The following is a 14,573-nucleotide window of genomic DNA, read 5'->3' on the forward strand; positions in this document are numbered from 1 at the left end:
TTTTTTTCCCTAATTATTACCTCCGCCAAGGGAAGAGGTTATGTTTTCGTTACCGTTTGTTTGTTTGTTTGTCCGTGTGCAAAATAACTCAAAAAGTTGCAAACGGATTTGGATGAAACTCGCAGGAAAGGTTGAGAATGACACAAGGAACAGATGATTAAATTTTGGCAGTAATCCGGAAACTTTTAAGGATTTTATGAAGGATTTTCGATATTTTGGCAGGTATAGGGTCAATGAACTTGACCCTACCGCGGGAGTTCAAGCTGCGTATTTTTGAGGTTTTCATACGTGCACTAAAGTGCGTGTTCCTCTGCGAGGTGCGCCACGTAGCTTGAGTTGAGTTGAGTTGAGTTTATTAACAACATACATGTGAATATGATAACATAATAACATGAAATTCCATAGGGTAAGATACAATAACATAACAAAAAAATAACATGAAAGCTTAATATGACGTAACAAAAGCCTTTGATGTTTAGGATTTGGATGATTTTTAGCATGCAATATATGGGTGGAAATCACTAATCTCTGGAAGAACAGGATCATTGGTGGAAATTAGCTGCTCAGAGTGCTTCTCTAGTTATTATTGTGTGTGTGTGTGTGTGTGTGTTGGTTTTTGTTTTGTTTTGTTTTATTTTGTTGTGTGTGTGTTGTTGTTGTTGGGTTTTTGTTTTTTTTTTGGGGGGGGGGGGGACGGGGCGGGGGATGGTGCGATTTGCAACTTACGGGGGTGTAGCTGCAGCAGGTGGTGACGGTGGCATCCGGGTCGGTATCAGTCCCTTGGTGGAGGGGGCGCTCCTGTTCGACGGCTGCACCAGCCTGTCCCGTGGGTCAGACTCCAGTAGGTTCTGGATGGCATCCCTGGGAGGCAGGCCGCCATCATCTAGAGGCTGGGTGAAAACCATGCACAACAAACAGACAAATAAAGAAAATCATAAAAAAAAAACCAACAACACAACAACAGATACATATGTACATACATACACAAATACATATATATTTACTATTCATTTGCATGTCCATATATGAAGTTGCAGTAAGTGGTGACAACATCCTGATTCTTGGCATCAAGTTTGGTCATTATGTATAAAAAACAAAAATGAGCTGAGCATCCCTGCCCGAGTCAAATATATTTGACTTGGGCGGGAATGCTCAGCTCATTTTTTTTTTTTTTTTCTAGGAGCTGTTTGTAATGCGTGGTCTATTTCTAAAAAGTTTGTAGCAAAGCAGCATGCATTTGATGGATAAAAAGACTGTATCACGAGACTTCTTTTGCCAAGAAGTTTGCAATTATAGCATGTTATATGAACTGTCCTTGCCAATGTAATAACTCAACTCTCAGATACTGTCAAAGCAAAATATTCATGAATGTGAGTAATTTTTGTGCTCTGTTTAATAGGTAAGATGAACTTCACATTATATGAATTACACAGAATAAAAACATAAAACAGAGTTTTTGTATGGGTGACTTGTCAAATACAGCATTTAAGTCAACTAAACATGTGAAATATGAGGAATCTACACAAAAGCATTGCTTGTATTTGTAGGGTGTAGATTCCCAGAGGTTATATATTACAAGCAAAAAAAGAAAAAAGAAAAAAAAAAGGGGCGGCATGCTTTTACTTTAGTGCTAGTTTCTTGTGTGAAATAACAAAAAAAAAAAAAGAATTTCCACTTTTACAATACAGTAATTGGTTGCTGACAAACTTTTAGCTGCAATTTTGTATTTTACAATTGTTGCAAAGCACTTTATGAAATGGGCCCAAACTTTTACAATCCTCTAAATGAAGCAGAACTTTGCAACATGTGAGCACTTCTACTACATTACCGTCAAACCATAAAATGCTCATACACTACAGGTACAAACAAGTTAGATACCATTTTAGTTTTCATAATGTCATAAAAACAAAGAAACTTTCACATGATTACTGCTCAGCAGTTGTCCACATAGTGTACATAAAATGTTACTTTTATAGCATACATTAAAAAGAAAATTGCTTCATTTTTTAAATGTTATCATTATCTGCTACCCTATAGCTTAAATATGGGTGTACTGTCAATCACAGTTGCACCACCAGTAATGCTACTCTCTCTACACAGTCTTTACAATATAGACCGTCTATATTGCATTGTGATATAGAATATACATGAAACAAGAGCAATGATGGTGATACCACATCACAGTTATATTTGAGCTTGTCTGCTTCATAACCCATATAAAAAATATATTTTTGTGTGTGCCAAATCCATGGTACATTGTATTGTCAAAAAGAAAATGTCTATCTTAATGTCAAAATCTATAAATCAAGCCATTGCCACGTACAGTGTACATGTATATGCAGCATTGCTTGTACAATGTGCATTTCAGGATACTATGTACTGTAATTTATGGTCTAGACGAGTTTCCAAATGAATCCTCAAACAATTTCAACTATGTGATCATAAACCAATAAGGAATCAGTTACTCAATATCTTCTAGAGATGCAACAAATCTTGTGCAATATTTCCCTCATTGTTAATTACACATTTGGCTTGGATCAACAATACAAAAAGCTTGAACAGAACTTTCTGTTTTTATTACATGAAAATATAAGAAACAGCCTGAAGACATCTGTCACAAATACAATGTATGAGAAGGGATACATATTGATATAGAAATTGTTGATAATCATTAAACCCTGGTCATACACAGTATACAATAAAGTGCTAGTTTGATAAAATTATAAAAATGTATTGGCTCTTCATAAGACATGACAAATTCAGACTGTTAGTAGTGTTATGACTAAAGGAAAATAATAAACACTGAAAATGTAGCTTATGTACTACATGTACACTGTATTGTGTATGTGCACCATTACACACATTCAATCAGTATAAAGAGTCCATCTTCAGAATAAAAACTAACAACTCCCATTAAACTATACTCACAGAAAACACCAAATCATGCATGGACTAAATAATGCTCATACACTTCCCTGCAAGACAAGTGTGGCATCTACATAGTGTACGTTCCCATTACTACTATTAAATTGCACACAGTACTCACTTCCAAATCTGCTGTAAATGGTCTGTAATATGCCCCTCCGCTCATACTCTCGAAACAAATGCAGAGCCAGTTTATAGAACGTATTATCTACAGCTTGTCAATATATAAGCAGCATGGCAGCTTCTGACAAAGTCTCTGCTTGAAGCTTGATAGTGAGTATTAAGTTGAGTACAAGAGTATGGTTTTCAATAGTCCCTGCTACGACATGCTGAATAAAACTAAGCCCAGAGATCTAGTAGCTTCAGCACACACACTCGACAAACACCCTTGGCCCACATAGAGTGTTTTAGTGTGGTGATAGACTAGGTTCAAAAAAAAAAAAAAGAGTAGGGAAGAAAGATAAAGGGAGAGAGAAAGAAAGAAAGATCGAGGCTCAGTGCCCCTTTTGCACTCTGAGTGGATACACCACAGCAGCAAATACACCATGCTGTTTATACACTACCCAGGCAACCAAGCAAGCAGGACTACTCCATTATTCTTACAGGGGTGTGGTCTCACATTGTACCAATCTTTGCTCATTTTCCACTTATAAGGAACAAATCTGCCGAGTATAGTGAATAAGTTGCCACCTACCTTGTGAATCAGTAAAATAGTATTCTAAATCCTTGATTTTTTTTTATTACAAAAAGCTCCTTGGTACAGTAAAAGAATGATGAACTAGAAGCCAAGCTTTTTGATTTATTGCAAAAGTTGAGGATAAGTTATCATTGGATGAACACAGCCTAGCCACCCCTAAAAGTAAATGAAAGCTCCCAATCTTTGTAAATCTCTGAGCAGGTGCTTTCTGTGAATAGAGAAGGCTGTGGTATTGATCTTCATATCCTCACATCCTGGCCTTTGCACTGATTTTACAAATCACAGTTACAATCTTTTCATGAGTGTGCTTATACGTCATCATCAGCTATGGCATAATATTTCATCAATTATTGGTTTCTTCTTTTACCTACTTTTGGGCCTGCAATCAGAGCCTATGATAATCGCTGGCAAATGCTGATGTGTTCTGCTCATATGATTAAACATATAGATATATGTTTATGTGGGTGATTATGGAAACTACTCTATTAAAAAAAATAAAGATTGAAGCTGATTGAGATGGAAGTCATGACAATGCCATACAGAATATTTTTCAGTTATAGAGAGAAAGTTTCAGTGTAGCTGGTTGATGAAGTCAGTCTTGAGTCCATTTTTGCTACAAAATTATTTACGAAAGAGTACCATCCTGTGCTTTCAGATTTCTGATCAAATCACCATGAAAAAATTCTAAACAATGTGTACAACTGTCAATGTATGTTCAATTTGCAAAGGTATAAAAGAATTACTAGTACGTGTGTGGTAAACTACATTTTCCTTGTTTTAATTCAGTGACGGAGACAAAAACATAAAAAAAGTCTTTTTCAAAGAGGTATCTACTTTTTTTTGACAAACATGCTTTACAGTTTTACTTTTAATAAGCCAGTTCGGGGTTCCACTTTGAGCATGAGCAGAATAAGGTCATTTGTACCAGCATAGCATGTCAGTTTTTAAATTCACTGAGATAAGCATTTGTGATGCAATGATTATTCAAGTAATCCTTGTATTAAAGTGGTGCTTGCCATCACATCCACCTGGCAGCAAAAGCAGTATTTGGCAATATCAACAGAAGAAGATTGTCATTACATTCAATACAAAATAAATGGATATTTTCCGAAGTGTCAATTGATGGATCATTCTGATCACCTGGTCTACATGAGTAAATCCTTTCTTTGAACATGACTGATGAATTCCATGAATTGTTACGTTGGGCAAGCTAATGCATTCAGCTGCTTGAAGACTAATGGAGTGCCTAATCAATTGAGAAAGAAGAAAGGTCATTTGAACCCATCTGTACATGAGCTAACCCCGAACTGGCTTATTCGTTATGTCATAAACACCTTTTGAATTATCACAACAAATTACAAGTATTAAGATCCCCCCCCTCCCCAAAAAAAAAAAAAAAAAAAAAAAAAATCAAATATTCAAGTTGTGCAAAAATAAAATAACAGCATGAAACCTGCTCAACAGCAGAACCAAACATTCCAAAAACAGGTCTGGAAAAAAAAAAAATCAAAGTTCATCAAGTTCCTACTCTGGGTACTCCTCTTTTTAAGTTAAAGGGGCTGATTACTATAAAAGCAGACATTTTTCTTGGATGGATTTTTTTTTTTTGCACATTTCACACAACACAAAAAACAGAAAGAATAAAGGCACTCAAATTTCTTGCCTGTTACATGTAATGTTATTGAAATATATGATTTTGCCAATAGATTAAAAACACAAAAACTTCCCCTTACACAGCCAAGCGCAAAAAATAAATAAATAAATAAATAAAAATAAATACTTGTGCTAAAATTTCCACTGATAAAAAGTAGGTACTGATCAGAGCTAGCTAACAAATATTGCCTGTAATATGTCTCTAAATGTTGATATATTCAGCACTGCATTTTGGCTCTTTGTCTGGCTACTTGCCAATGATCTCTTATAAAAGCAGAACTCAGTATGTAGAACATGAGCTTGAGGAGAACAATAATTTCACATTGATGTAATAAATATATCTGCAGAAAAATATTACATTTGAATGCTTTTCATATCATTCAACAAAACAAAACACCCCCAAAACCAACAAACAACACACAAAATACATTACCACTTCATACATCTTCATTATTTCTATTGTCAATGTCAAACATACACATTAATATTTCCTCTTTTGAAATGATGCATTTGTGCATCATCTCTAATGACCAAGGAAAACAAAAGTGAGTGGGTACATGTTGTATTGTAGAGTGTACCTTACTTCTGCAACATTTTTTTTTTTTTCAGGACGATATGTTAATAAGTGGTGTTTATGCAATTACCTATTACCAACTATTTTGAAAAAAAAATCACAAAAGGCTTATGGAAATATGATGTCATAGACCTGTAAACCATAATAGTGTGAATAGTAACAACAAAAACAAAATGATGAAAAATATCCTTTTCTTCTCCAATGGCACAACACACTATGTTGATACTGTTTACTGACTATCGCTTTACAAGTGAGGTAAACCACAAGAGTGCACATACGACATCATTCCCACATTTTCTGGTGTGTGGCATGTGGAGGGTGGGCCACTTCCCTGGGTTTTCATCCCGCTCTTTGTAAAGTGGAAGTGAGGGGCAGAGTGTTTTGCTTTTTACTAGTGAGGACGATATAATTACATATTACATATAAAGCATTGCTTAGTAGATAGAGTCACTAAGATTCAAGCATGAACAACCTGATTGTAAGGCAGACATGCTACCAAGTGAGCCACATCACAATCGATAGCACCGCAATGTCTCAATTCAATACTCAAACAGGTAAATGGGATTTACATTGTGGAAAAGCTAGATTCTAAAACATCAACACGCTGTACGAGACACACTTTCATACACCAAATTCTGGAATACATATCTCTACACACACATGTGATAACACGATCACCATGATTCTACAGGCGCCCTCGAAGATATATGAACATATAGTGGGCACTTAAAGAGTGAGAGCAATTCAATGAGAGCTTTCATAATTCAAACCACAATTTATTGAACTATTAACATTTGATTGCAAGGTAGTAAAGGTTAGTAAGGGAAAACACATTTTCAAGTATTCTTTGTGTTAAAAATCAAATTTTCGGGTCAGAAATAAACTTTCAATGTATGTTTGGATTTATCTTTCATGGTCGGTAAGGGAGCATTTAAATTGTTATAACTAAGCTACAACAGGACCAACAGTTTCAAGTTCCCTCTAGAGGAATACAGAACAAGAACAAAGTGCCCTGCTGAGAGGAATGCACACTGCTGCCTGTAGACTTGATCCAGGAATCTCTCAACTGAAATCTCAAGGTCTTATCCAGCCAGGGAGACTCCTTTAAAACATGCAGATCATCAATGTGTGATCATAGAGAGACAGAAAAAAATTTCCCTTTGACATTGTATCAGGGTAATTAACCCCCCCCCCCCCCCCCAAGAGTAAAGATTAGGGTTAGGCTTAGGTTTAGGGTTAGAGTTTGGGTTAGGGTTAGGATTATAGTAGGTTCAGAATTAGGATTAGGGATTGGGTCAGGGGAAGGGTCCAGGGTAATTGCCCAGGGGATAATAATAATAATAATAATAGCTGGTTTTTATATAGCGCATTTCACACACTTCAGGGTTTCAATGCGCTTTACAGACTATTATTACCCCAGTCACTGGATACATTATCAACCAGCACTAACAGTGCTCATTCTCCACTCCCTGGGGAGCATTCCAGCCAGTCGCAGCCATTTTTACAGGCGCGCACATGCTTATCAACCAACATAATTGGGATAATTGCCCAACCCCTCTGACACATCAATAAAAGAATCACATCACTTACCTGTATCCTCCTTGCAGTAGGAATGACTGGAGCATGGAGAGGTATGGGCGGCGGAGTGGTTGGTGGTGTTGTAGGGGAAGGCCCTCGCTTCAAACCCTCCTCAGTGGGCACCACTGGGGGTAGGGCCGGAAGTTCTGGCTCCGGTGACACAAACCCATCCAGTGTGGGCAGGTTCTCCAGGTGGGACACTGTTGCCTGAGAGTCTGGGACCTGATGATTTGGAGACCAAGAAAATGTTTGACAGCATTTTATATTGTAACATAGTCACAAAGCTGATGATACGTACAGGTAAAACTTATTGTTTTCTTATCAAAACTATCAAAAACATGAAGAGGACCTCATGTGCAATAGAGAGGATTACACTACACTGTAAATTAATGTAGCAAAGCACATGCTAATTCAATCATGCGCAACTTTTCATATTCACATTTCTCTACCCCTGCATACTGTATATATTTCTTCATTCATTCAATTATATCATCACTATTCATTCCCCTACAGCATACAGCAGAATTTGTTCCAGATACCATATAGCACGTACTGTATAAGCCAGTATTTTTGTGAGGATTCAATTTGTTCAAATTTTGTGAATAAATGTTGGACCACAAATCTAGCAATGCGCACACTGAATGTCCCCAGACACTAGGGTAATAGTGCACTTATGATAGCCTTGGTGTCACTTCGCGATAACATAGCCTCTAGAAAAAGTCTGCAACCTCCTCAGTGGCAAAAATATCTGTACATGCAAATGACAGCTTATAGAGTAAGTGTGCTTTGGGTGTATGTGTTGTCTGTGTCTAGGTGGTTGTGTGTATTAAGTGTGTGTGCTATTTGCTCTCATACTTCTTACTTCCTAGCTTACCTTAGCTGTAAGAAGCCTGAGCACCAGGGAGAGAGTTGGAGTCTGCTTGGAATGACACGGGAGCCTAGAGGCCTGTGAAAGGGGGGAAGTAGAGAACATGGCAATATTTCGTATTCAAGAAAAGCAGTTCAGCATTATGAAACATTACAAAATCCAACAGACAATTGAGCTCATCTGTCCAGAATTCCTTTGCCACTATTCTGCAATTAAACATGACTTGAGGACTGTCTTGCATACTACATTGTCATTGTGTGTGCATGTCAGCATTTGTGTCGTATAATTGTCCAGTATGATATGTTATTATACATACAAGCCACTTTTTCGATACAATAAAACCATGTATCAATATTCCTGCAAGGGGTTTGCTTAATGACATGCAATATTGTTAGCATAATACCTATCCTACGCATTTTACATTACCCGTATCAATGGAGAAAAAGAGTACAATATCATTTCCAATATTGTACTCTGCTGTCAATAACGCACTCAAATGTTTCTTTATACGCATGCGCAGTATCGCTTGCAAAGAAAGCAAAGTGCAGTGGCATTGCACGATGAGGTTAGAAATGCGCGATGAGGTTGAGAAATGCGCGATGAGGTTGAGAAATGCCATAGGAGTACACGTAAATCGTCTGTGCTGTCTGCGGCAGTCGCTCGCTGATATGCTCTGCACTGTACTGTACTGTACGTCCGTATACAAGTTGAAAGGTTAGATTTTGTAAACAACAATGGCGGCCTCCACAAAAAGGTTCGCGACTCTAGACTCTGACGAATTTGAAAACATTCTGAACATACGAAAGACAACAAAAAGTGCTCTAGATGTTTTTAGAGCATATTTGACAGAGAAGGAAGTGCCGTGGACATTTTGATCACTTTCATGTTGAATCAGGCAGTTGTCTAACGTTAGAACCGTCTATTGGATAATGGTGAGTAAAACCCTTTTTCATTTTTTTTGGGGGAAATTTAATGTGGTATTGTCGTGGAAAGTGGTTTGTATTCAAATTCATGAAATTCTTCCGTCGAGATGTTTTCATGGCAACTGATTGACAAATTGCCCTACATCGACGTAAATAAGCACTGAATTGATCAGTGTTTTAGTAGTAGCCATGATAAAAACTACTAAAACACTGATCAATTCAGTGCTTATTTACAATGTACGTCGATGTAGGGCAATTTGTCAATCAGTTGCAAAGTGGTTAGTATGTATAATAATAATGATATTGGATGCACTTGAGTGGTATATCAGATATATTGCATTCATCAACATGAATACTGCACTCGTCTTCGACTTGTGCAATATTCATGTTGATGAATGCAATATATCTGATATACCACTCAAGTGCATCCAATATTATATATTTATGTTGCCAAAGGTATTGTCATCACATTCTCTTTTCATACAATACTGAACTGCAATCTTCTGTACAGCCACAATATAGATTTGCCCCACTAATAGTATTTTACACAAGAGTATCAAATACTCATTTTTGAATTGTTGATTGCACAAACTACAACACATTAAGGTTAATTCTCAGTCGGTTACAAAATATATTAAAGAGAAACAAATTTTCATTATCAGTCAAGGAAAATATTGACATATGAGACTGGAAAAAAATCTTGTTAAATCTTGCCTGTAATTACTTTATTCAATGTCTCATCATTTCTCTCCACCCCCCCCCCAAACCTGTTGAGGATGGGCTGATTTTGCTACAACACACATTTCATGTAGACACCTGCCCGAGTATACTCGGGACTCATCTTCAACGGGTTAATCAAAGCAAATCTTTGCAAAAATACTTTTTGGTATATGGTACCTCCACTCTATCTGAATATTTCAGGAGTCTATGTCAGACCTTCAGATCATAAGATGACCTACTTGTAATTGAACTATTAAAGAATTTATACAAGTCCCAATAACCCACACACAACTGGTCTTCATTCTCTCACCTGTATGGGTAAGTGGATGACCCTCACACCATTTCTGCCTCTCTCATCCGTCAGGGCATTGTACACTCTGTTGTCCAGCAACACCACAGCAAAGCCGAGTGGATGGTGTGGGGACCAGGCTTTACCATCAAAGGCTACACGGGGGAAAGAGAGAGAGATAAGAATAAACCTCAATTATGGCATATGATGGATATAAAAACTGGCTTTATTGGCATAAGTACAGTGTAGTAAATGTGAAAAAAAAAAATCAGTACAATTTGCCTATGAATGAATACAGGTTTGGTGGCAAAGCAATAATTTAGGTCTACAATGAAAAAGGAAATATATGGTAACATATCAAAACAAACAAAATTTGCACTGGTTATGCCATCACATTTCATTTCTATAAGGGAATATATATATATGATAATAATAATAATAATAATACAGGGTACTTATAATGCGCCAGTTCCACATAGTTAACGCGCTCAAGGAGCAGTAGAAGAAGTAAGTCATGAAATACAAAAATCCTTACACAAACATGCACATGAAAATGAATGACACAATAATGATAATGAAAAATATACATCATAATATACAATTCTACTGGAAAACGGTCATGAACAAATGAGTCTTGAGGGCAACTTTAAAGGAGTCAACATTCGAAATGTGACGGATAGCTTGAGGCAACTGATTCCATATAGTGGAGCGGCATAGCTTGAAAAATTAGAGGAATTGTGCATTTTATGATAAAAGCACCAAATTTCGCACAAATGTTGACAATTACATTAGAAATAAATTCAGATATTGGGCCATCGAAAATAGCGCCCTCAACGGCCATGGCAGCCATTTTTTAAAATGGCCGCCATAAATGCCATTTTTCGTAAAAATTTACAAATTTCAAAAGGGAAAATCAATAAGATTTTGCAAACGAGTGGGAAATAACATTCAAAATAAGTTTAGATATTGGGCCACCGTAAATTACGCCCTCAACGGTCATGGCAGACATTTTTCAAAATGGCCGCCATAAATGCCATTTTTCGCAAAAAAATTACAAAGTTCAGAAAGGAAAATCAGTAAGATTTTGCAAACAAGTGAAAAATAAAATGTAAAATAATTTAAGATATTGGGCCATCGAAAATAGCGCCCTAAACGGCCATAGCAGCCATTTTTCAAAATGGCCGCCATAAATGCCATTTTTTAATAAAAATGTACAAATGTGCAAAAAAATATATCATATGTTGAAAAACCCTATCATTTTCGATACAACAATCTTCCTTTACCAAAACCTCGAACAAATAGTTGTAAACGCACATTCTTTTATAGAGGTATAAAGTTGCATAATAGTCTTCCCATTTGTATTCGTAACTGCCCAACAATTGTAACATTTAAGCGATTATTGTTAAACAATTAGACTGAATAAGACTCAGTGGTGTCTATTTTATGAACAATTCAAAGATTTTGTCATGTATGAAGTATGTATAATTAATGATTATTTTGATTTGTATATCGATTTTTAATTTGAATGAGAAGATGATATTGAATATCATTATGGTTATTACAAGACGATATTACCTTCTTTCCCCCCACTTTTTTTTTCTATATATTTTTTTTTCTTCTTCTTCTTTTTCTTCTTCTTCTTCTGGTCCCCATGGAAGACCAGTGACTCTATAACAGTGTCGCTGAATATGGGTTTTCCAGCCGTTTTCCACTATCTCATCTATCACTTTGTCTCTGTTATTATTGTTTCGGTTCGCTGTCTGTAAACTCATACTCGTACCGTTTAATGATATTAATTTTCTCTTGTTTGTATAGTTTGTATAACATTGCATTTCTGTAAACTCTGTATATTTGTAAAGATATTTCATTTGTATGCTTTTTATGACGGAAAATAAAACCAAACCAAACCAAACCAACAAATTTCAGAAGGGAAAATCAACAAGATTTTGCAAACGAGTTGAAAATAAAATTCAAAATATATTCAGATGTTGGGCCATCGCAAATTGCGCCCTCAGCGCCATAAATACCACCTTTTTCTCCGAATTTACTAATTCCAGAAGGAAAAGACAGTGAAATTTTGCACTCAATTCAAAAATTTCGTTTGAAATATATCTTGCGCCTATGTATTACATTAATGTAAATAGCGCCCTCAATGACCATTGCAGCCATTTTCAAAATGGCCACAATGGATTCCATTTTCTTTTATTTCCTGATTTCACAAAAGGAAAAGTCAATAAGATTTCGCACACAATTTGAAAATTATGTTTGAAATAAATATTTGTATTAGATTATTATAATACTGCCCTCAACGGCCATGGCCGCCATATGCCAAAATGGCTGCCATAGTCATAATCATTTTGTTTTAAAAATGGTAATTTCAGAAAGAAAAGTCAACAAATGTGTACATAAATTGAAAATCATGTTTAAAATCAAACAATATATCTAGATTGCATTAACTCTAGAAATTGTTCCTTCGCAAATTTTGAAGAAGAAAAAAAAATGCTTATAACGGTAATTGCAGTCATTTTCCAAAATGGCTGTCATAGATGCCATTCTTCTTTAATGAAGATGTCCTAATGCCGGAAGAAGACAGTAAACATTTTTTTTTTTTTTTGGCGGAAGTTGACAATACATATAAAGAAGTTTGGACATTGGACCATCATAAACTGTGTTCTCAATGGCTATTTCAGCTATTTGTCAAAATGGCTACAATACGCACTTCTTTTTTTTTTGTCTTGAAAATTTGCTTTAATTCAGAAGGAGAGGACAGTAGAATACTCACAGAGACATTATATAATCTGAAATATGGTGTTACGGAAATCATTTGAGGAACATTTGAAATAAACAAGGCAAATGCTTAACAATTATATCTCACCAATGATGAATGCATATTTTAGGTGGCAAACATAAAAGATTTCCGAAAAAGCGTAATATGAATATCCAGGGATAATGGCGCCATGTGTTAACTTTGACAGTAACACCATTTCATTGAATATATGGGATATATGACGTGTATCTATTCTAAAATGTAACTGCCTAAATATTCTTAAAACAGATACGAAAAAAATGGCCTTTCATTTCACGAAAAAAAGTTAATCTACTTGCTATGTTTCCATAAAACATATACCTTTGATATCCATATTGTTAGCCGCCACACACGAAATACTGCAATTAGGACTAAACTGAAAACATGAATTTAGAACTAACCCATCAATGAAACCTTTTTTTTTTTTAATTTACATTTCTTTGAACACCAGATTGCATTAGATACAATGGCTGTTTAGCAGTATTCTATTGCTTTCTCCTTCTGGAATAAGCAAATAAAAATAAGAAGTGTGTGGAAGCCATTTTGCCAAAGAGCTGCCATAGCCGTTGGGACGATGTTTAAATGGTGGCTCAATATCTTCATTTTAAATTTAACTTCAAATTCAAACTTGAATTTATTTGAATGTCTTTTGTCAATTTGCACAAGAAATTATATTGTCTTCTTGTGGCATTATCATATTTTCAAGAAATAAATAGCATCTATAGTGGCCATTTAGAAAATGGCTGCCATGGACCTTGATGGTGCCATTTGTAATGATCTCATATATTATTTTCTTTTGAATATGATTTTAAACATAAAGGTATGTACAAATTTCACTGGTTTTCTCTCTGAAATTAGCAAATCTTTCCAGAAAAGAAAAGAAAAAAGAAAGAAGCAGACATCCATGGCGGTCAGCATGGCCCTTGAGGGCGCCTTCTAAGAAGACTTTACACTTAGATTAATTTCTTGAGCATAATTTTCAACTTGTTTGCAAAGTCTTATTGACTTTTCCTTCTGACATCAGCAATTTCTTTTTGCAAAAAACAAAGCAAAACAAGGGGGGGGGGGGGCATCCTTGGCAGCTGTTTTAAAACTTGGCTGCTATGGCTGTTGAGGGTGCACTTTTGGATGGCCTATTATCAAATTCAGTTTGAATGTAATTTTCCACCTTTGTGGAAAGAAAAAAGACATTCATGGGGGTCATTTTGAAAAATGGCTGAAATGGCCATTGAGGGGGCAATTTGCAATGGCCCAATAAATTTACTTTTGAATGTACTTTCCCACCTGATTGCAAAATCTCGTTTACTTTCCCTTCTGATTTTAGTAAATCTTTTCAAAAATATAGCATTTATGGCAGCCATTTTGAAAAATGGCTGTCATGACCGTGGAGGGCACAATTTCCGATGGCCCAATATCGATATTTATTTTAAATATCATTTCCCATTTATAACCAAAATTTCATTTTTTTTTTCATTTTTTCCTTTTGAAATAAGCATTTGTTTTTAATGAAAAAATGGCAAATATGGTGCCCATTTGAAAA

The 14,573-nt window shown here is 35.8% G+C and overlaps 1 protein-coding gene across 1 annotated transcript in view; it reads right to left on the reverse strand.

Annotated features, from left to right (window-relative positions):
- Positions 1 to 14,573, reverse strand: part of LOC140232020 (coiled-coil domain-containing protein 33-like) — a 36,996-nt gene that overhangs the window by 7,064 nt on the left and 15,359 nt on the right. The window contains exons 11-14 of the mRNA XM_072312171.1: positions 10,249 to 10,382; positions 8,302 to 8,373; positions 7,440 to 7,649; positions 727 to 890 (exon numbers count right to left, since the gene is read on the reverse strand). Of these exons, the coding sequence (XP_072168272.1) occupies positions 727 to 890; positions 7,440 to 7,649; positions 8,302 to 8,373; positions 10,249 to 10,382 (580 nt within the window). The remainder of the gene's footprint in view (positions 1 to 726; positions 891 to 7,439; positions 7,650 to 8,301; positions 8,374 to 10,248; positions 10,383 to 14,573) is intronic.

The sequence above is a fragment of the Diadema setosum genome, chromosome 8, assembly GCF_964275005.1.
Source record: "Diadema setosum chromosome 8, eeDiaSeto1, whole genome shotgun sequence".
Taxonomy (NCBI): domain Eukaryota; kingdom Metazoa; phylum Echinodermata; class Echinoidea; order Diadematoida; family Diadematidae; genus Diadema; species Diadema setosum.